This window comes from Protopterus annectens, chromosome 12.part0 (genome assembly GCF_019279795.1).
Source record: "Protopterus annectens isolate FY-2018-M chromosome 12.part0, PAN1.0, whole genome shotgun sequence".
Classification (NCBI taxonomy): domain Eukaryota; kingdom Metazoa; phylum Chordata; order Ceratodontiformes; family Protopteridae; genus Protopterus; species Protopterus annectens.
Genome location: NC_056746.1, coordinates 360,465,375 through 360,488,492, shown reverse-complemented (window position 1 = coordinate 360,488,492; position 23,118 = coordinate 360,465,375). Strand labels below are relative to the sequence as shown.

At 38.9% G+C, this 23,118-nt stretch overlaps 1 protein-coding gene across 5 annotated transcripts in view; it reads right to left on the bottom strand.

The window, feature by feature from the left end:
• Window positions 1-23,118, bottom strand: part of NPRL3 (NPR3 like, GATOR1 complex subunit) — a 1,033,612-nt gene that overhangs the window by 808,295 nt on the left and 202,199 nt on the right. For all 5 annotated transcript variants that reach the window (XM_044089441.1, XM_044089439.1, XM_044089442.1 and 2 more), the window contains one exon: window positions 8,016-8,090. In XM_044089441.1, the coding sequence (XP_043945376.1) occupies window positions 8,016-8,090 (75 nt within the window). The remainder of the gene's footprint in view (window positions 1-8,015; window positions 8,091-23,118) is intronic.

Here is a 23,118-nt window from a genome sequence, read left to right as displayed (position 1 = left end):
GTTATGTTAGCAATTGTTTCTTGATGCAAAGCTTTATCTTTGTCTGAGTGGCACTATTTTAAGTATAAAGATTATTTTAAAGTTGCTCCCTTTAAGATGACTGCTGGTTTTAAATTTGATGGCTGCAAACATATCTAAACAGTATGCTACCTCTAAACTAATGAGACCCCTGCAGTTTCTCGCTCCCTGTGCAGTAATTATATGAAACCAGGTATAAAATTTAGTAATAAAATTGCAGATACAAACGGTTTCATGATGCATTTTAGGATTACAATAGATTGTAAAATTCACTGCTAAAGAGTTAAAGCTGCCTGATGGTTTTATCAGGTAAAACTATAATAACTAATTAATTACTGATCATTTAGTAGTAAACAAAACAACAGTGGACATACAGCAAACGAGGAAAATGGGGCTAAACCAGCACTTAATCAGCAATGAATGCACCTCCAGCCAGTGATTTTCTGTTGCTCACACGTTTTACACTGTGTGTACAATTCAGAATGACAATTTATTTAACATACTCCCTAATAACTCAATATGTATAACGAAGAAAGCTAAAGCAGTTGCTGCTGACTTTCCTAGTAATAATGTATTGTCTCATCTATTAAGGATAGTCTCTTCTTGGTTGCTACATCTTCTAGAAAAGGACAACTTAAAAAAAACACAAACAAAAAGAATAGGGGTATGTTATATGTTTATAAGGTCTGCAGAAATGCCATCTAAGTATTCTAGATCTAATGATGATTTTAGAATGTGCAGTACATTACACTGGCAGTGTGTGTGTGTGACCTAACTAAAGGATTCAGTTTTCCTTTTATTTATATTTTTGTTAACTGAGTAAATGAACTGGTCCTAGGCCATAATTCAAGAGTGATTGGGTCACATCACAGTAATTAACTACATAAGAAGAAGGAAGTAGTATATCATTTGTTAAATACAAGTCAACTGGATATTCAAGTAAAACGAATGTAATAAGAATGTTTGAAAAGGTACCACAACATTGGTATAGGTATACAAAATATGCAGAACCATTTACACTTTAGCTTATTAGTTTGGTAGATCAGTCAGAATTTGTTTAGTTTCTTTCTCTTTTAATAAGGCTTAATAAGTTAATTACAGTGCAACATAAAAAAAAAAAAAAAAAAAAAAAAACTTAGTGCATTCCAGTTCTGGCCTCTCAGTATCAGCTGTTCCCAGCTGCCTTGGTGTGGCACTTAGCAGATGGTGTGTCGCAGGAGGGGCACACTTAACATTAGCATACCAGATCTCGACTCAGCAATTCTGCATTTGGCTGATTTTGTTGAGTCACGAAAAGACTGCTGTGGGGATGAGATGCATTGCACATGGTTATCATTGATTACTACGGCAAGTGGGACACAGCCCATCACGGTAGTCACAGATGGACCCACCTCTCACATTATCAGAACTTTCCAAACAAGCCACTAATTTCAAGATCCATATGTACACTTATCTGCTGTGCTTCACCATAATAAAAATAATTTTTATTTGAATTTAAGAGTAGAATACAGATCAATAGTGACCAATTTCAGTCTAAGCCTGGAGAGAAGAGAAAACTACTCCGATCACATAAATGTCATGCAATCAAACTAGCAGTCCATAGGCAGAAATAAAATAATGGTATCAAAAACAGCAGGGAACGTGTGTGTAAAACATAACTGAATGCATTATTACTTATAATGACAGGTAATGTTTAAGTCACCATATAACAATGCAATGAGCTTTTCCAAATGTAATAGTACTGTAAACTCATTCTGAAGTACTCATTAAAATTTAAGTTGGTTACAGAACAAGCAGTATGAGAAAAAATTAAATGAAAAAACTTTATTGAGGCATCACCATACATTTTTCAGATATTCAGTTTCTTAAGCTAAACAGTATTAGTATAGGTCAAGGGATGCAAGTCTACATTTTAGATGTAATTACATTACTTCCATCACTTTTCTTCTAAGGGGAGGGGGAATTTGCTGTAGCTGCACTAGCAACATATCCAGACTATACATTCAACTTTGCATACCAGGCCAGACTGCCTACTATTAATGTATGCAGCAGTTTGGTAACCTGTCACACTGAAAACTGGTTTATTTACTTATTTTTTCATTTGCTAATGGCGTAAGTAGGCTGATCACAGACTTTTCAGCCATGATGAAGGCCACAAGGGCACGAGTAAATACAATATTTATATACAACAGCCAGGTTAGTTTAGCCAATCGGCCAGAATGCTTCCAGGAGAGAGGAGGAAGTACCCAGGGAGAAAAAAAGATGCAAACATTGAGGGGACAAACTTCACACATGCAATGACTGAAGGTCAGGATTGAATCTCTGACTCTGAAGTTATGAAGTACTAATAAGTCACATGACATCAAATGCAGTTTTCCTATTGTGAACCCTTGCTACATGCAGCTGAATATTAATTTGCAAGCTACACACAAAAAGTAAAATAAAAGGGTCCCAGGTTTTCAGTATTGGTTGATGAACCATGCCAAGCTATCTGCTTTACATCTGAAGCAACCTCTGCAATTTAATCAACCCCACTGTAATGGCATTACAATATGAAATATAGCCTCCATAGGGTTTGGAAGAAGAAGGCAATTAGATGGGAGGTACAGCTTAACATATCTCACTTCTTTTCCCCTTGCTGAGCCTTAAAAATGCTATATGGTATACATCAAATTGTTACGTTTTCTTAGCCAATATTTAAAAAAAAATCAAATATAACACACTTAACTACAACTTCCTCCTGTTCCTGTTACAAATAAAAATAGTTGAACTTTAAAATAAAGTTAAAAAATAATAAAATATAAATACTACTTCACAAGCTGAGAAAGTATGCTAAAGATACAGATCAAATGAAAACAATGGGGGAGAAGGATATATGTGTGCTAGAAACAGTTACTATTATGAACGTTTATAGGTTAGTACTAGCCTATCTCCTCTTCTGGGCCATGTTAAGCCTAGGCAAACTTCACAAATACACGGTGATGATTAGTTTAATCTGTTGATAGCTTAGGTACACACAAACTCTTCTGATCATCCAGAGGTTTCAATCATCTCCCCACATTCCTCATGGATATATTTTGTAAGCTTCTTTAATATCTCTTTATATGGCTTTTGATAGGGCATTTACATTGATGGGTTGAAAGCCATATTAATCTACCAACCTCCTTTATATATTCATCTGTCCTCTTCTCAACATATTATCTCTTCCAGTAGGTATCAGATTTGTATATCTATATTATATACATATACATCATTTGCAGAGAGACATCTCTACTCCTCCTCCTACAATGTCCTAGTACTTCTCCTTAATCCTCTCCCTTTTTTTCCTTGTGTGCTTGACATATAAATATACATACACATACGCATATACATGTATATATACACAAATGCACACACACATTTAAAAAACATTGTGATCAAAATCTTGCATGTTATTCCATTGATCCTCTGGCATCTTTATTCTTTATAATGCCCCATTTGGCATGTACCTCACTAGACACCTGCAACAGCTGGAGAGGCCACAAAAGTACCCCGTGAAGAGAATGCTAGACCTTAAACACATGTCCTACACAGACGGACAAAAAACTCCAGCTATTTTCTGTCTCATATCATCTACTAAGAGGCGATTTCTGCTTGACTTACAAAGCCATGTCTGACCCAGCTCTGTTAGGAATGCTACATCTAAAGAAATCCCAATCCCTCCGCACCACATGCTCCAGAGACCTCAACCTCATTACCACAATCAACACAACATGCTGGAGGGACAGGTTCATAACCCAGAGACTGCCCATGCTCTGGAATAAACTTCCCATACATGTCAAGCAGAGCATCTCACTAGCCCTCTTTAAGAGGAAGCTTGATGAGTTGATAGGAAAGAGAAAGTTCACCCCGGGGATCACTTCAGTGGCTCTACTTGATAGAGGCACTGGGAACTAACGTCGGCCAGCACAATGCCAGGGCACCTCTATGGGCTAGGCTTTTAAAGGCTCCAGGGCCATTAGCCTAGGACATAACTATGAACTTAACTTAATATACTGTGTATTACTTGTTTCTCCACAATCCTGGTTGGACCTGAAACTGATTAGTGATTGTCCTGGTAAATAAACTTAAATAAATACTTACCCTGGCAAACAAACAAACAAATAAATAAATGCCTTTGTCTGAACTGTGTCGTTCTTCTCTATTCTTGGGAAATAGTGTCCCTACAACACTGCACTATCCTTTCACTGGGTTTCCACCAAATGAGTAACAATTTCCTGTTTTCTACTAGCTCTCACCAAATGCCTGCACAAAGGAGTAATACCTTCCTGTTTTTCTTGTCAAGCACCCATTATTCCCCAAGCTGATGTTGCCGTTTTCTCATATTCTGTTTTCTTTTTATATGAGTAAGGTTCTTTCTCCTCTTCTTTTTGCTAACTAATTCTCAAACGACTACATCTTCCTGTTTTTTTGTCTCATGTGCTTGCATGTAACCAAACTGTCACATTTCTAATCATGTCACCTCTTCTTCCAAATCTGTCCTTATTCATTCCACCTCACTGCTGTATACAAACACTGCTGCAAAACATTCCATAATTTGCCAACAAAACATGCTGTCATTGAACATACTTGGCACCTTGGCTCAGTGACCATTTGCTCCTTGCCAGTACCCACCCTCAGACCTCATCTCAGTTTTCAATAAGCAACAGATCAGCATGCTAGGAGTGCATTTTCTGGATACCCATCCAGTTGCATAACTTTTTCTGAAAATTCTTTGATATGCAATCTTCCTCAAAATCTCGGACATATTAAAAACTCATGGATCCAGTACCTAGCAACCAGTACCTCCCACCAACAACCTTACTTTCCTAAGTGTCAGCAAAATAAACTGCTGCCCTTTTATCACAAACTATGTTGACAGAGAGAAGCAAAACTGACAATATTTTTGAACATGGTCTTTTCCTACAAGGGCAGTCCCCCTTACACACGCACTACTAAGCAGAGCCTTCACTCTTGCATTACAAAAATGTTCAGAGCTTGGCCACTGTACATCTATTTACATACCTATTGTGTCCAGTTTGTACAGTTACTTTTTAAAGCTAGAATACAACCCTGGGTCCTGATCTAAGATTGCCTGATTTACATCAAAAGCATTATAATTGTACAATCTTGCACAAGCTTAGATTAGACTACCACTGGTTTTCAGATGTATGGTAAAGACAGATGACAGACAGGTCTGCAACAATAAACAAGTATACTCCAGTCATATTCAAGAAGGGGAAGAATCAATGTGCAAACTGACAATGCGGCAAATATAGAAATATGTCCCTTGGAAATAAGACAACAAACTGTTTAGGCTTCATGAAATTAGTGGATGATACTGCAGAATTGTGTAAGCTCTCTCTAAAACTAGCACTGGTTGCAGATGCTTCACTATCAGGGCCACCTGCGAAAGAGAGAAGAATGGAAATTCTTAGTTCATTCTCAAGAAATGACAGTCACAGATGATGAAGACAGAATTGACAGTGTTAACATCAGTTGAAGGATAAGAGGAAGCCAGTTATAATGAGATTGGGGAGGGGGTTGAGTAAAGGATCTACAAGGTTTTGCTACTTTGCAGTTTTGCATTCTATGGTAAATTGGGTAGGCAAGGATGAAAAACAGAAACCTTCTACAGTAGACTCCCTCTTATCCAGTCTCACTGGGACCAGACCTTAGGCTGGATAAACAAATGGCTGGTTAATCACAAAAAGCATACAAAACAGCAATTATAGATTTTAAATCAGCTAGAATAACACAGTTTGTGTTGATATGCATTTTTCTAATGAATATGAAGTCTAAAACTCAAACGTCTGTCATTACTTAGCCCAGAGGAGGCGGAAGTGTTGTTGTTCTCTGTCTTTTGCTAGAGCTATGACAAAAATTTGGTGGCCAGTTAAACAGAGGCTGGATAAGAGGGAGTCTACTGTATTTAAAATGGGAAACAATGCACATTTTTCCATAACGCTCCATGCTAGGAAATAAGCAAGTTGAGATATGGTAGTTTTACTGCAAGGCTAAGCCAAAAAATAGACACCCATCTCAGAATGGCCTCGAGCTGTCACAAGCATCTTAAGTCACTGCTGTCAGATGATTGTAGTTTTTTGGAAGATATGCAAGGAGAGATTTTCTGGCAAAATAATTTCCCTGGGGACAGAAAGGGTGTGGTAGAAAATAAGAAAAAACTATAGGGGGAAAAGGGCATAAAGGTGTCGGCAGGAATGGGAGGTTTTATTTTTAAGGATGACTTACAGAAATGTTATTTCACTGAGAATGTGATGGGACTCTGGAATAACAATGACACAGTGCAGATCACTATACGGGTTTAAGGACGCCTTGAATAAGTGGGGGCAAGTACATGGTATCTAGCTGCAGACACATAACTGACCTCAGAGCACAGCTACTTTTCCACTTATAAGCTTGTATTAAATCTTAATCGACAGCAGAAGACAGAAGCAAGTAAAGGACCACCAACAACAAAAGTACAATGGTCACAAAACCGTAAAAAATAAATGAAAAGGTCAACAAAGACTCATGAGTTTACCAACTTTAACCTTTAATAACTAATTGTCTAACAAATCATAAAGTACATACATTATCAACTGTGCTGAACATGGTAAGGTCCTTCAGGTCAGGGGAGGTCAAAGTGAAACAGACTAAGTAGTGCAGGACACATAACTAAAAGAAACTACACTGGGCACTTGAAATAGCAAGCATTATATACAGTGAACTGCTAGCACCTAACATGGTAAAAATATGAAAAAAGTGTTCTCCAACTATCTTTCCACTACAAATACTAATCTATATGCACTGAAAAATACTAATATGATACAAAAGGAGAATGTGTTTATTACTTTATATTTTACTGATGTAATTACTGTAATGTGTATTTGTCAAACACAATAAATTACCACTACTACTGTCCACTTCTTATTAATCACATTATAACAAATATGTACATGTTTTGTGTAGTGTGTGTGTTTGTGTGTGCGTGTGTGTGTGTGTGTGTGTGTGTGTGTGTGTGCGTGTGTGTGTGTATGTGTGTGTTAATTTATTTATTTATTTACATTTGTTAACCGGGTAGTGTCCTATTGGACCAGTATCCCATTTTCAGCAGAGACTAGGGGAGAAAAGCTCCAAAAACAAAAAAACACAATGTGATATCAAAAGAACAATGTATGCTAAACTAAAAACAGCTAACAGAGTTATTTAAGTATGTGAGCAAAGAGCATTACATGAGAACAGAGATACTGAGCAACTGTGTAATCACAATAACAAAAATACATATAGCATAAATAATATAAAACAGAGCAATAGGCATTGCTGAGTAATCAAATGTCTGTCAGATAGGGAAAAATTAAAAAATCAAATAATAATAGTGTTTTGTCTTGCAGGCAAAGTATTCCCTGATGGGCTTTCTTGGTTAATAAATATAAATTAATTATTAAGTAATTAACATCAAACTTAACTGACATGCTTATGTCATCTGGTAGTTTAGTACTCATGACAGACTAAGATCTGACAACGAACCTCATTCTGTAGTCCTGAATTTGAACTTTTCAGTTGTGTGACTCTGAAGAAATCACTTAACCAAACATTGCTCTGAGGTCACCCCTGACAAGAAGTACTTGTGTCTTGTGGGTTTACCCAATTAATAAAATAGTAAAATAAATCATACTGAAACTTTTATGCTTGTTCATTTTTCTTGCCTCATAAGTTGCTATGACTGGGCAGATTAGTCAAAAATGTCTGTAGAGAATAAATAAATAACCATGGTTACTACAACAAAAACATGAGAGCTTTATTTTATTTAACTGTGGCAAGTATAACTTTCTACCCTGTCATACCTGCTGTTACTTTATCAGTCACTAGCTCGGTGCACTGTAGTGACTACATACCCAAACATAATCTGCTTTAGAAAAATCAGCCTGCTAAGTACAAAGAAATACAGGCATACTTATTTCAGGGCACACCCTTACCCTCAGTGCAAAGACAACATTAAAAAGGATCATGGTAGGCATCTCCCTCTTTGGTGATGGATCTGTCTTAGAAACCTACAACAAAACAAAAAAGATAATAAAAAGGCAGCTTAAAACGTACTGTATTACTGAACGAATATTTTCTTGCAGAAAGTATAATCACCCTTGTTAAATAATTATCATTTGTATGTTCTTTTTAAATAATTTTAGCCATGCAACAGTGTTCTTATTCTATAACTGCTAACTATAATATTAACACACATCATAGATTTTAGGATATATATGTTGTGGACTTATCGCAACAGTGTTTTCAACTCAGTTTAATTACAGATCAAAGTGCTCCCTCATAATTTTAACACATATACACAGAATCACTTATTACAACTGTAATGCTCACCTGTTTGGGATAAAAACGGTGATGTATAGCCACCCCAGTGTTTGTACACTGATGCTGAAAATGCTGGAATGAGCCTCTCCATCACATTACAACCAAAATGAAATATGGCATTAAATGTTTTGATACAGAGTTGTTCTAACACAAAGTGTTAAGTTTACAGCTATACTGTGGGCCATGGGAGAGCACCGTTTTACTGCAGGTCACAGTACAGCTGGCCATGGTTCAGTCATAGTGCAGGACTTGGTACAGTAGTAGTAATGTGAGTTAGAATACAGCAGGAGCATGAGTTATAATAAAGCAGGAGCACAAGTCATGTTTTAGCAACACTGCAAGTTGTGTAACAGTAATGCAGGTCAAGGTACAATATTACAGCAGGTCATGGTTCACCAGTGGCCAAGGTCAAGGCACAGTAGTCATGAGGGTCATGGAAAACCAATACTACACATTGCAGTATGGCAATATTGCAGGTCAAGGTTCAGCAGTACTGCAAGCCATGGCTCAGTAGTACTGGAGGTCATAGTACAGTAATACTAATGCCCACTGCACTACAGTTTAGGAGGTCATAATACAGTAGCACAACAGCCCACTTCCTTGCAGTACTGGAGGTCACAGTACAGTACCAGTAGTACTACAGCCCACTGTACTGCAGTACTGGAGGGCACAGTGGTGTAGTACTACAGCCCACAACAGTGCTAGTGGTAATACAGCAGTAGTACACCAGCCCATTACACTACAGTACTAGAGGTCATATCACAGTAGTACCCACAGTATTGGTGGTCATGGAGCAGTAGTAAGACAGTCCACTACAGTACTGGTGGTAAGAGAGTAGTAGTACTACAGTCCACTATACTACAGTACTGGCGGTCATAGTACAGTAATACTAATGCCCACTGCACTACAGTACAGGAGGTCATAATACAGTAGCACAACAGCCCACTGCACTGCAGTACTGAAGGTCATAGTACAGTGCCAGTAGTACTACAGCTGTACTGCAGTACTGGAGGTCATAATACAGTAGTACTAATGCTCTTTGCACTGCAGTACTGGAGGTCATAGTATAGTAGTACGACAGTCCACTGCACTGCAATACTGGAGATCATAGTACAGTACCAGTAGTACTACAGCCCACTGAACTGCAGTACTGGAGGTCACACTGGTGTAGTACTACAACCCATTACAGAGCTGGTGTTCATACAGTAGTAGTACAACAGACCACTACACTACAGTACTAGAGGTCATAGCACAGTAGTAAGAAAACTCACAACAGTACTGGTGGTTAAAGATCAGTAGTAAGACAGTCCACTACAGTACTGGTGGCAATACGGTAGTAGTACTACAGCCCAATAAACTACAGTACTGGAGGTAAAAGTACAGTAGTACTACAGCCCAATAAACTACAGTACTGGAGGTCATAGTACAGTAGTACTACAGTACTGGAGGTCATAGTACAGTAGTACTGCATCCCACTATACTACAGTACTAGAGGTCATAGTATAGTAGAGTAGAACTACAGCCCACTGCTGCACTGCTGGTCCATAGAGCAGTAGTAGCTCACAACACTACAGCAGCAGTAATGTAGGCTGCAGTACAGAAATACTACAGGTCACAGCACAACAGTACTGTAGGACCATGAACGTAAGAACTACAGGTATTAGCATATCAATACTGCAGGTCACTCTACAGCACTACCATAGGTAATAGGTTAGCAGCTTAAGAGGGTGATATCTGATTCTAGACAAGCAATGAAACCTGATGTGGTGTAACATCAAGTCAAAAAGTAAATGATGATTTAAGCTGTGGTTCATAGCCATTAACTAAAAGGGGCAGGAAAACTTTGGCTTACTTAAAAAACAAAACAATTCTGAATGAGGTAATAACTGCCACCCATACATGAAATATGACTAGTGAAGCAAATCAATAGGATGTGAAGGTTAGACTAACTCCATTATGCTCTGTCTCAGCTCTGCTTGTTAGCCGGGCCACCTGTACTTTCAAGAACGTTGCAATGAGGACTGTTACGTCCTGTAAATTTTTTTGCTTTACACCAGAGAAAAGAAAGGCTTTCAACTGATGCTGATAAGAGGATATCACTGTTATCTCCACTAAAAACAAAAAAGAGAGCAGATTTGTAGAACTAAACTCCTTTATTGGTAAGCGCTTTTGTTGGCAAAAGGTAAGCCAACTTCTTCAGACCATCAAAAAACATACAAGATACTGTTAACTCCACTGTTTTACTGAAATGGTCTTGGCCTGTAACAAACAAGTGCTCAGTGGGACTTCACCCCCACTAAAACACCCCCAAAAAAGGAGGGAAGATCCATTACTAACTCAGCATTCTTAGCACTCACGAGCTACCAATCAACCATGTTATCAGTGTCTCAAGCCTCCAAACCAAATAAGCAACTCCACCTCCTTAAATGCATTAAAAATAAAATACACATCCCACCTAAAGCAAGAGAGCAAATGTGCTTGTGAGGTGGGGGAGGGGGTCAGCTTGACCCCCTCCCCCCCGGTGTTAGCTGAAATGGTTGTTCTTGCTGTCTTAGCTACACCAAAACCCTTTAACATATTGTGTACTGATTTGCTGCAGAATGTATAAAATCTATCACATTACACTGCAGTATCGGTTACTTCTGACCCTTGTTCTGTACTCCTGCAACCCCCCCCCCCCCCAATGCCTGGAAAAGGAATCTTGTACACTTGTTAAGCTAAGGTGTGCTGACATTCAGTTAAACCGTTTCACAATGTCAGCTCATGGTTCACTAGTTATTCCCTCTTTCATTAAACCATCTTGTAGTTAGTGGGAATTACCTACACATGATTTATGAACCAAGGTTGCATCAAGGCTGTACTAATGACTCTGGATCTCTTCTTCAGTGATACACCCCAAGGTTTTCGAAGTAAAAGTATCTCTGTATCAGCAGCACTACCAACATGATAGACAACATACTAAATAGAGGCATGACGATAATATTTTAAACAGTAATGCTGTTTTTGAAAAGACGATCTGATGAAGTCTATTTAGTGGATGAATGTGCTTATTATACATGAATAAAGCGCAACTCTTTCAGTGACTTAAGCCTGGTGTAATATTTTTTTTTTTATTTTAAAACTCAGTAGTCACTTTTGAAGTTTTGGTTTGCTTTTATCTGAGTGCTGGACTTTAGTCTATTTTTGTAACAATTGAAGTGAAGACAGCCTGCTAAGTAGTCCAGAGGGGTAGACAGTCATTATCTTGTAAGCAGCTATGCACTGTGATGCAGTCAGATTAATGATTCATCCTGAGTGCCCTAAATATAACTTATTTAAGATGCCTTCAAGCTCATCAGCTTCCTTTAGTAGCAATGGTCTTGCATTGCAGAGAGAGAGAATGGCACCTCCATTGCCCACTCCCATACCCAGAATATAGAAAAACAGGTCAATGGTTGCTTTATTCCTTTCCTCCAAATCAACCATTCCAATGAACTGAACTACTTTTAAAAGCAGGTCACTAACTTCTCAGCTGTGTGACACTGAGCAACATCAGTGGTGACAAAAACGTACGAAGCAGCATGAGATTATTGTAAATGGGATGGCTAACATGGAGTCCAACATTACATAACTCATTACTTTGCTTTATGTGTGGTGCTTTAAATTTGAATGGTGCAGCAAGCTAAGGGCTACAGAAGTACTGAATCAATATCAAGCAGGTGATGACAGCCTTATAAGAGAAATAAACAAATGGAAATAGCAAAATGATTGCACATATGGAAAATTCAATAATAAAATAATTTTGTTAGTTAGCAAATTGCTTTATTCTTGCACTCTGTACCCATGAACTACCACATAGCTGGTAGTCTACTTAATGCCGAAAATGTGATGAGACCTTGGGACACAGGTGGACAGTAGTCTCTCCTTTGATAATCACATCGCCACAGTGGTCTGGGAATTCTTCTACGTGGCTCATCTCATCACAAAAGGATTCTCATCCAGAAAAAAAAGAGGTCATTGTTCCCCTCTACTCATCACTCATTAGACCCATTATAGAGTACAACGCCCCTTTTGGTATGTACCTCACAAGACATCTACAATAACTGGAAAGACCACAGAAATACCTCACAAAGAGGATTACTGGCCTCAAACAGATACCCTATGCAGACCGTCTCAAAAAAACTACAGCTTTACTCTATCGCATATCGCCTTACTCAGGGGCGATCTCTGCCTAACATACAAAGCTATGTCAAACCCAGAGCTGTTGGACATGTTCGACTTAAAGAAATCCCAATCCCTCCGAGCTACACACTCTAGGGACCTTAACCTTGTCACCACAATAAACAGAACATGCTGGAGGGATAGATTAATATATCCCAGAGACTTCTCATACTCTGGAACAGATCTATGTCAAACAGAGCTCCTCATTAGCACTCTTCAAGAAAAATCTTGATGATTGGATGCGAAATGGGAAATTCACCCCGGGGATCACTTCTGTGGCTCTGATCGACAGGGGCACAGGAAAATAATTTTCTTGGGTGGCGAAAGCCAGGGTACATTTTTTGGCTAGGCTTGTATGGGCCCTAGGGCCAATAGCCTTGTACCTACCTATGAACCTATAATCTAGAGTCTGAAATTTGAATAATGGTTATCATGCTCTGCACCTACTGCCTTTGAGTAAAACAAATATGACATCAACCCAAGCATGTCTGAACCTCTGATCTACAGGCTGCAATGATAGCTAAGCCTGTGGCCATATACATTTACATTATACAGCCGAAATGTATGCCTTCTTCTACAATCTTCAACCATATTTTATTAAGTGCACTTGAACTAGAGATACAGTAGTCTCCAAATCGATGCCAATTCTGATCTCACAGATCCTCACAGACAAACATGGCAGATCTGAAGCACTCCTCTCAATCTAATCGGGAACAAGACCATAATTAACGAGGGACAAAGGCTTAAAATCACACACATACATATATATATATATATATATATATATATATATATATATACACATACATATATATATATATATCCTCCAGGAATGTAAGAAGAACATATAGAAATGTATATTACTCAGAACAAGTATATGCTCTAGTCCACTCCACTACCATGACTACACAAGTAACCACAAGGTGGCTGTAGAGACCTTAGCTAAAGATCATCCCATTGCTGTCAAACTCTAAGCATGACTGGTAACTTTTAATGTTTTAATGTTGATGTACCTGTACACTGCCAAGCGTACACACACACACACAGATATATATACACACACACACACACACACACACACACACACACACACACACACACCTTGCTGAATAACAGCTCTTCAGTCTCAGGGGCATAGCCAGGAACTGTACGTCAGCCATAACCCCCCCCCCCCCGCCAAAAAAAAAAAAAAAAACCCATAAATCTCTAAAATCTTAAGCAAAACACTTTAAATGGCTTTTTAAAAGAATATCTGGCTGGTTAATAGAACGCATAAACACAAACTTGGATAAATATGCCAAGCTATCTAATACATCTTATTCACAAAATCAATTATTTTTAAAAATATACACAGTAGAATGCATGGCATAAGGCTCTATACATCCAGGTAATCATTCCTCCCTACAACCAAACTGTTTGATAAAGTTTTATTTGGCTTCCTATGCTTCTAAGACAAAAGTTCAGCCCAAAAGAATGGCAACCATATGAAATATCAGGATCTCAAAACAAGAAAACTTAAAAGCCAAAACAAAGGACTTAAATATACTAAGTCCAAGATGGCCACTTCTCCAGATATTACCTTTTCTCCGAAGTATGGCCATCTCAGGGTTAGTGTAAGTTTGGGGGGGGGGGGCTTGCCCCTTGCAAAAAAAAACAAGTTTAAAGGAGAATAGTGAAGTTCGAGATTCACATGTGCTGACATTTCAATATAGATCCTCTACAAAAAAACCTTCTTTGCTGTTATACACAGCCTCAAACATACGAGAAATACTTGGCAGCTAATTTGTAACCCTGAGATGTAAAACAGCTGCCTAATATAAATTCCAAAGGGATGGGGTATGGTACAATGACACATTCAAATATGGAATACTTTCAAGGTAATAAACTATCTTAATATTACTGCATAGCTTCATTTTACTATGTGCTGTACTTTCATTTTTCTTAGCAGAGCTCAGGAAATAAATAAGACTAACTGCACAAAATCAAGTTATTGCACTGGGTCATAAATGGGTTGGTCCACATCATCCTCAATTCCTTCTCCATACACAAAGTGCATACTGACTGGTAATGACGTACAAATCATCCTAAACAACTGCTACAAAAATGCCATCTGAAAGTAAAGGCATAAAAAAATTATCATTTTAATAAATGAATCCAACAATCTAAGGGCAGTTTTCTTCTACCAGCTGGTTTACAACTTAGATTAGGCTTCCCTAATGAAAGCCAAAAAGACGTACCTATATATACATTTTAATAACAATTTAAAGTAGCAACAACAAATGCAAAGTAAGCTTTTTCAATTAATTTAAGCTCCTTGCTTTGAAACATAACCTGGATGACTGGAATGGTATCCACAGATTTACTCTGGGATTGAATGGTGTAGCCCTCCTGACGAAAGGAGGTGTGGCCTGAGGGAGGATACTGGTAAGTTGTACATGGTTATAAGACTCGATAGGCTTGGAATCTCTATGAACATAAGAATCTATGAAAAAATAGTCTTGATACAGCAATGCAATCATCTCTGCAGATGAAGTGGGAAACAATGGGAATTCTTCAGAGGGTAGGGTAGCAACAATTCTGCCTGGGGATGGGACAAGGAACAAAGAGCAGATGAAAGCAGCAGATTAGGATGAACTTGGGTCACAGGTGACTTCCAACTTAGGCTGTACCAGATGCAGCTGGTAACTCTCAGTTTACTGTGGGCAGTTTCCAAATTTCTCCACTCAAGCAGGAGGGAGACCAAAAGGACACAGACATACCTATCCCAGCTCCACAATAACACATTTTGTGCAACATAATGGAAGTCAGGAAATCTTCACATAGCCTATAAGGAAACAGTTACTAAAGAACAACTGAATCTGCTTTTGTAACTGTGTAATTACATCCACTGAACGTAAGGTTTGCAGCAAATTTTAAAATACTTGGATTTTAAACTGTGTAGATTGACATTCTCTCCTACATAGGTACTCACATGCCTTACTGGTGGACCCAAGCATGGCCCTCAACCTTCTGTCTCCAAAATGTGGAACAATACCACTTACAATGTGGAGCTAATGGGCAAAATGTGGAACACTTCCAAACAACTTCGACTAGGATCTGGGAGTATGGTTAATAATGGTTTCTTCATATTTTCAAAAAAAAAATTTTTTTGATGAATAATCATTCGATATTATACAATGACAGGTCATTAATATTCAAAAACATGCACACTGATTGATCAGCCCAACCATACTTGTTGTAAATCGAGCATATACCAATAGAAAAAAATCCAGTTGTCTGGACTTTCTTCTGTTAATATATGCCAACGCTTTCCTGCTGTCTTGAGCCAAGAGGTATGTAGAAAGGGCAGAGAAAACACAAGGAAAATCAGGCACGTTATACAAAACTAAAGAAACGTAGCTGATTTACCTTGTATTTTTGCCTCGTCTCATACCTCTAAGCTGTACAAATTTCAGTTTCTTTATTAAAAAAAAAAAAAAAAAAAAAAAAAAAAAAAAAAAAAAAAAAAGCTACAGAGATCTTTCCATCTCCATTGCTTGTTTTCCAAAGCAGTGAGGTCCTGAGTTAAATGCGAGAACATAAGTACAATATGCATGCAGAGTACATCAACAAAGCTGCAGGATACAGAAACAACGTGGAAGAACACTACGGCACCATTATACAAAGACATAATTTAACAAAAATCGTAATTTTTTTCTTAAATAATGTTAATTGCTTAATAGCAATAATCAACTTCTAGGTGTGACATATTGAAGATTTATCCACGGTTGCCTTTGTTTAATCACCCGGGCTTCGCCCTCGTGATTAAACTACACCAACCATGGGTAAATCTTCAATATACTATACTCAAGTCATTGGTTATTGATATATTATTTACTACAATCATTCAAAAAAAAATTCGAAATGCATGACAAACCCCTTCTAAGTGGAACAACATGGAATGTGGAATTTTTGATACTTAAAATAAGGAACATTCCTCTTAGCCAGTTGAGAGGTATGGATATATGACATTCATTACACATTTTCTTTTTCATAAACTGACAGATGGGACATAATATGCCAGACTTTACATTATCACAAACCGAGCATAAGCTGCCTGAATAACTAAGGAGTACAACTAAGCATGTGTCACTTTTGTTGCAAACTGTACAATTACTGAAATGTAATTTTTGTGGATCATGGGCTACAAGTAAAAGTTTCAAGACTGTATAAGACTTTCTGCAAACATGAACGTGTACACAGAATGTAACACTATTTGGGGGTTGGAAGTAAAAAGAACCACAAAGAAAGAGCATGTGACTGTGCTGCCAAAAAAAAAACATGTAACCAAAGACACAAGGCACATACTTGGTGTAGGCAGGGAACTAACACAACTTCCTAGTTACAGGTAAAAAAAAAAAAGTTTTATTTTAATCAAAATAATTAAATGCAGGTTAAGTGCTTTCATCCTCTATTCGATTAGGACTTCATCAAAACCAATTCTGAAGCCTCAAACTAAATGTGAAGAAGTGCAGAATAATACTCTTTGGAAAATCAAATACGCCTGCAAATTACAACTCTGATAGCACCCCCCCCCCCACCCACCCCCCAAGACTGGACCAGTAGTGAGAGATCTGGGTAATCAGATAAACAGTAATTTGAACTTTGACCACCATGTGTCCACAGTGGTGCAGAAATCCTTCTGTGTGTCTCAGCTTGTAAGTAAGGGCATGGCATCCAGATTAAAGGATGGCATAATACCATTGTACTCAGCCCTCAGACCAATAATTGAGTACAATGCACACTTTGGCATGGACCTCGCCAGGCACCTGCAACAGATGGACCTTCCTCAAAGCTTTCTCACCATAAAAATACATGATTTAATCAGCATGTCATATGCAGACCGATTAAAAGCCCCATCACTGTATTCAGTTTCCTACTGATTACTGAGGGGTGATCTATGCCTGACCTACAAGGCAGCCTCTGACCAAGCATTGATGGAAATGTTGCATACTTGCAAAACTAACTGCATGTGGGTTACCCACTACAAGGATCTAAACCTGATCTCTGCCATGACTAGATCATGCTGGAGAGACAGCTACGTGTCCAAGAGATTTTCTCTCCTCTGGAATAGTCTTCCTATTTGTGTGAAGCAGAGCGGTTTCTTGACCATCAAGTGCAATCTAGAACACTGGATTGGAAATCACAAAGTCACTCCTTGGGTGGTGTCCATGCCCCTTACGGATGAGGCAGTCTGTACAAATTATCAAAACTCGCTTGCTAACCCTTATGTCCTTTTTCAGAAAGGATGTGTTTGAGAATAATCGAACCGCCCATGTTATATCATGAAAAGCTTTTGCTAATACTTTTATATATTTTTTTTATTTTATTTTAACATTTGTTGACCGGGAAACTTTTGCTAATACTTTTATTTATTTATTTATTTATTTTTATTTTATTTTAACATTTGTTGACCGGGAAAGTCCAACTAGGTTCGACAGATCCTGTTTTCAGCGGAGGCCCAGGGAGAAATGCTCCAGAAGCATGTCTTTAGAATGTGGGAGGAAACCGGAGTACCCGGAGGAAACCCACGCGAACGCAGGGAGAACATGCAAACTCCACATAGAAGGCACCCCAGCCGAGAATCGAACCGGAGAACCTCTTGCTGTGAGGCGACAGCATTAACCGCTGCACCACTGCGCAGCCCATATCATTAAAAAGCATGGGGGGGGGGTTAGCTTGTTTTCCAGGTATAAAGAAACCATGTTTTGTAAGAAAGAACAGAAACAGTAAAGGAATTTTGGAATCTGAGAGAATACCTTTAAGTAATAAGAAGTTAGGTACATTAAAATGTGGAATTGGAATCAGAGAATGCCTTTAAAAGTAATAAGAAGTTTTGTACACTAAAATGTGGAATTAAAATCTGAGAGAATGCCTTTAAGTAATAAGAAGTTTGGTACATTAAAATGTGGAAGCTGTAATCAATGTGGCTATTTATGTAATACATACCAAATGTATTCAGAAGCCAGGAAGTTAAATCATTAGATCCAATGGCCATTATAACTGTTAACAGCAGGGGTGTAGTTTATCTAGTCCATTGTTTGGGTTTTACTGTTTTTTATGTTGGGAAAATGGAAAGAATGCTAAAGAAACTGATATATGAACATATGCATGATGTCAATCATGGTGTGGAAACAATTTTTTTTTTTAGAAACACACGTTCTTGTACACAAAGTAAATTTTGTTTCTTTGTGTTAGATCAAAGGGGAGAATCCTGGGAAACCAGGATTGAGTGTAAATAGCTGGAACGACAATTAAAATTGGATGCAGAAACAGCCCCTGGGCTAAATGATAAAGTTTCTATTTTTTGTGTTCTTAAAATATGGGCAGAAAAGTTACAGCATTTCTTTTCCTTTTAAAGTATTGCTTCAATGATATTAATATTTTTTATTATTAAACCTTTGGTTTTAACTATCAATTATAAATAATTTTATTGTGGTTTGTGATTGGAGTAAGGGTGTCACATGTATGGAGTATTTAAATTCATTTAAACTGTGAGCCTTGGCCAACTGAGACCTACTTGACTGGAGTTAAGTAGATTTTTACCTGCACTTTTATCAAATAATACACGATTTAAAGTAATTTGTTTGTGTTGCATTGAGCAATATCTAGCTGGAAGTTGACTGTTTTTTCAGTAGGCCTTACACAAGTGGTATTTTCAGTTAAGACTTGTTAAAAAAACCTGCATAGTCAGTGATAAGTGGGGGTAGTTTACCTCATTGTTATTCGGTTTCTGTCTTATACAAGTGGTACAGTGAATTGTTTTCTGTTTAAACTGTGAGCTTTGGCCAACTGAGACCTACATGAGTGGAGTTAAGTAGATTTTTTACCTGCACTTTTATCAAATAATACACGGTTTAAAGTAATTTGTTTGTGTTGCATTGAGCAATATCTAGCTGGAAGTTGACTTTTTTTCAGTAGGTCCCCACCCACCCTCTCTGTTTTTGTCTTGGTGTTAATCTTGGTGGTTTGAAACTGCCCGCCCCTCTTGTAAATTTGCACTTGGATACTCCTCCTGGGCCCATCTCATTTGCTCACTTAAAACTACTACTGTATTTGTGTTTCTTCCTACTTTATTTTGCTTTTGCGTCATCTTAAAAGTACTCAGTTGTATTTATTACTGCTTGGTGTAACTCATTCTAAGCCTCTCAGTTTAAGCACTTGGGCTTCAGACCAGTTGTTTTACATTAAGAAGGTTTGTGGTCTGCACTGTAGTGGCAGGACAGGTAGCTTACATCCTTCTAAGTTGGGAACTGCTGATTGAGGGCTCAGTGTCTGTTATTCTAAAAGTGTATTAATTCTGGTTAAAGCACTTGGGCTTCAGGCCAGTTATTTTACATTAAGAGGGTTCGTGGTCTGCACTCTTGTGGGAGGAGAGGCTGGACTCTGCCCTTCTGAGCTGGGAATTTCTGGTTAAAGGCTTATAGTGCCCTGCATATTTGAACTGCTTCTTACTGAAACTGGTACACCTTGTTTGCTGTAGCATAGACTAGATCCAGGCCTGCTGAATCTAGCTTTGCTTGTATAACTTGAGCACTAATCCAGGCATTCTTTAAAGTATTCAATTGCATTTATTACTGCTTGGTAGTAACTTGATTAAAGTGTAGCTATCATTCTAAGTCTTTTGGATTAAGCACTTGGGCTTCAGACCAGTTGTTTTACATTAGGAAGGTTTGTGGCCTGCACTGTGGTGGCAGGACAGGTAGCTTACATCCTTCTAAGTTGGGAACTGCTGATTGAGGGCTCAGTGTCTGTTATTCTAAGTGTCTATTAATTCTGGTTTAAGCACTTGGGCTTCAGGCCAGTTATTTTACATTAAGAGGGTTCGTGGTCTGCACTCTTGTGGGAGGAGAGGCTGGACTCTGCCCTTCTGAGCTGGGAATTTCTGGTTGAAGGCTTATAGTGCCTGCATATTTGAACTGCTTCTTACTGAAATAGGTACACCTTGTTTGCTGTAGCATAGACTAGATCCAGGCCTGCTGAATCTAGCTTTGTTTGTATGCTTGTTGTTTGTTTGCTTGTTATTTCCCTGAAACGCTAATTCCACCTAAAATGCGGCTTTTCAGCGCTTCTGTGGATCCCTGGTGATATCTGCATTGCTTACTGTACTTATTTCCTTGTTTCACTTGAATGAAAGTTACTGTTTGTCGTTTTTGCATTTAAGTTACCTGTAGCACATTGCATTTAAGTTACCTGGCACTTGCTCACTAAAGCAATTATATAGGTCAGCGCTAAAAAATTTAAAGCACTACACCCTCACAAACTCCCCTTGAGTACCTTGTTCCCCATTGGCCCTTTTTTTCAATTAAAAAGGAATTCCCAATACTATTCTAGCATGTCCAAAGGTCAGTTGTCAATCTCCTCTCCGGTCCAGCTGGTGAATCTGGGAATCTTGAGGCAATATTACAACTGCCTCATGTACACAGACAACCCTCACCTCCTCCCAACAAATTCCAACACATGTGAGACATGCAACCATATAGCCAAACTGGAGGCTAAGCTCTCTCAACTCAGTACTGGCGTAACTAGTCAGGAGGAAAAGGAAACCACACTCACAATTCCAGTCTCACATAGACCTACCACGACAGCAAACCAAACACATAAACACACAAAAACATACTTGGCGGCTCTAAATAAAAATCTGTCTAAGCAGCAGAGACCTCCAAAGCAGACACCCAAGCAACTGCTACCTCAAAACAAAACACGTGCAACACATAGCTCACAAAGCCAATGTGCCGAACAGTCACAGCCCTTAAGGCTAAACAACACACCTGATACACTTGTAATAGGTGACTCTATCGTCAGGCACACTGACGTCCACTCACCAGGCTGAACAAGGAGAAGGTCATGGTGAGCTGCCTGTCGGGCGCTAGGATCTGCCACATAACACAAGCATTCAGGTCACTCCAAGGCAAGTACAAATATGACTCAGTCATTGTCCATGCTGGTGTGAATGACCTGAGACGTACCTCCCTGGACTACATGAAGAGAGACATAGAGGAGCTCTCTGAGCATGTAGCCCAGGCCGGTATGACCCTGACCTTGAGTAGCATCTTACCTTCACCAAGAATGATGCCACAATATGAAGACAAGATGATCAATTTCAACAATTGGCTTAAGTATTGGTGTCATTCAAAGGGGATCCAATGCCTGTCAGCCTGGAATGACGTGCTCGACAAGCCACGATGCTTCACTAGGGACGGCTTGCACCCATCACCCCTGGGCTTTCGGATATTGGCAAAGGCTCTTGCTACCCCCATAGTGCCTTTTTTAGGAAAGGCTCAAAAGACAAACCCACCTCCATAGGTATCACAAGGGATAAGAAACAAAGAGTAATGCTACTCAACGCCAGAAGTCTAAACCTCAAGATGCATGCACTCGAAACTCTCCTTAGCATGGAGAACATTGATATCTGTGCAGTAACAGAAACCTGGTTCAAGGCTCCCGAGAGCATCCCAGCACTACCAGGTTATACCTCATACCATGCTTTTCGGCCCCAAAACTTGGACCGAACCACAAAAGGAGTGGGAGTATCAATATTCGTCAAAGATACCCACACCTTCATGTTGGTGGCACAGCACGAAGCATCAGAGACTATCCATGTGCAACTAACAGTGGGTAAAACTGCCTTCCAGTTTATAGCCTGCTACAGACCACCCTCCCAAACCCAGGAACTCCACTCGGCCTTCCTGAGAACACTGGAAAATATGAAGGCCTCTCCAAACACCATTATATTGGGCGACTTCAACTACCCAAACATAGACTGGGAGCATTACTCTAACTCCAACACCCTAGCCCAAAGGTTCCTAGAATTTATAAACTCAAATGCTATGGAACAACTTGTTACCACTTCCACAAGAGGGGAAAATAAGATCAGACCATAAACTAATCTCACTGGATATTCACATCCCGACCCCACCCCCTGCCCAGAAAACCACAGTGAAAAACTTCTTTAAAGCAAATTTCACACTCCTCAAAACCAAGGTGGAATCATTCAAAGCCCCCGGGCCTGTGGGAAATATGGCTCAGACCGCAGAATCCTTTATAAACGCATTATATGAACACCTTCAGGAATGCATGGATCATGCAATCCCAAATAAAACCAAGACCCAATCCTCCAAAGGCAGACGTCCTGTCTGGTGGACCCCAGCCATAAACAAAATATACAATAGGAGGAGGAAGCTACTACATGATAGAGCAAAATCCCAAAAAGGGAAGGCATCTCTGATCAGTATTCGCAAAAAACTACGGGCACTCATAAAATCGTCTAAGGCCAGCTTCGAGAGAAAAATTGCACAAGACACTAAGGGTAATCACAAGGCTTTCTTTAGTTATGTTAGGAACCTGGGTGGGAATTCCCAGATATGCTCAGAATTAGTCCAAAATGACAAAAAATACACCAAACCCACAGACATTGCCAACATCCTAGCTGACAGGTTCAGTGCAAACTTCTCCCTCCCCACCAAAAGGGCAAAT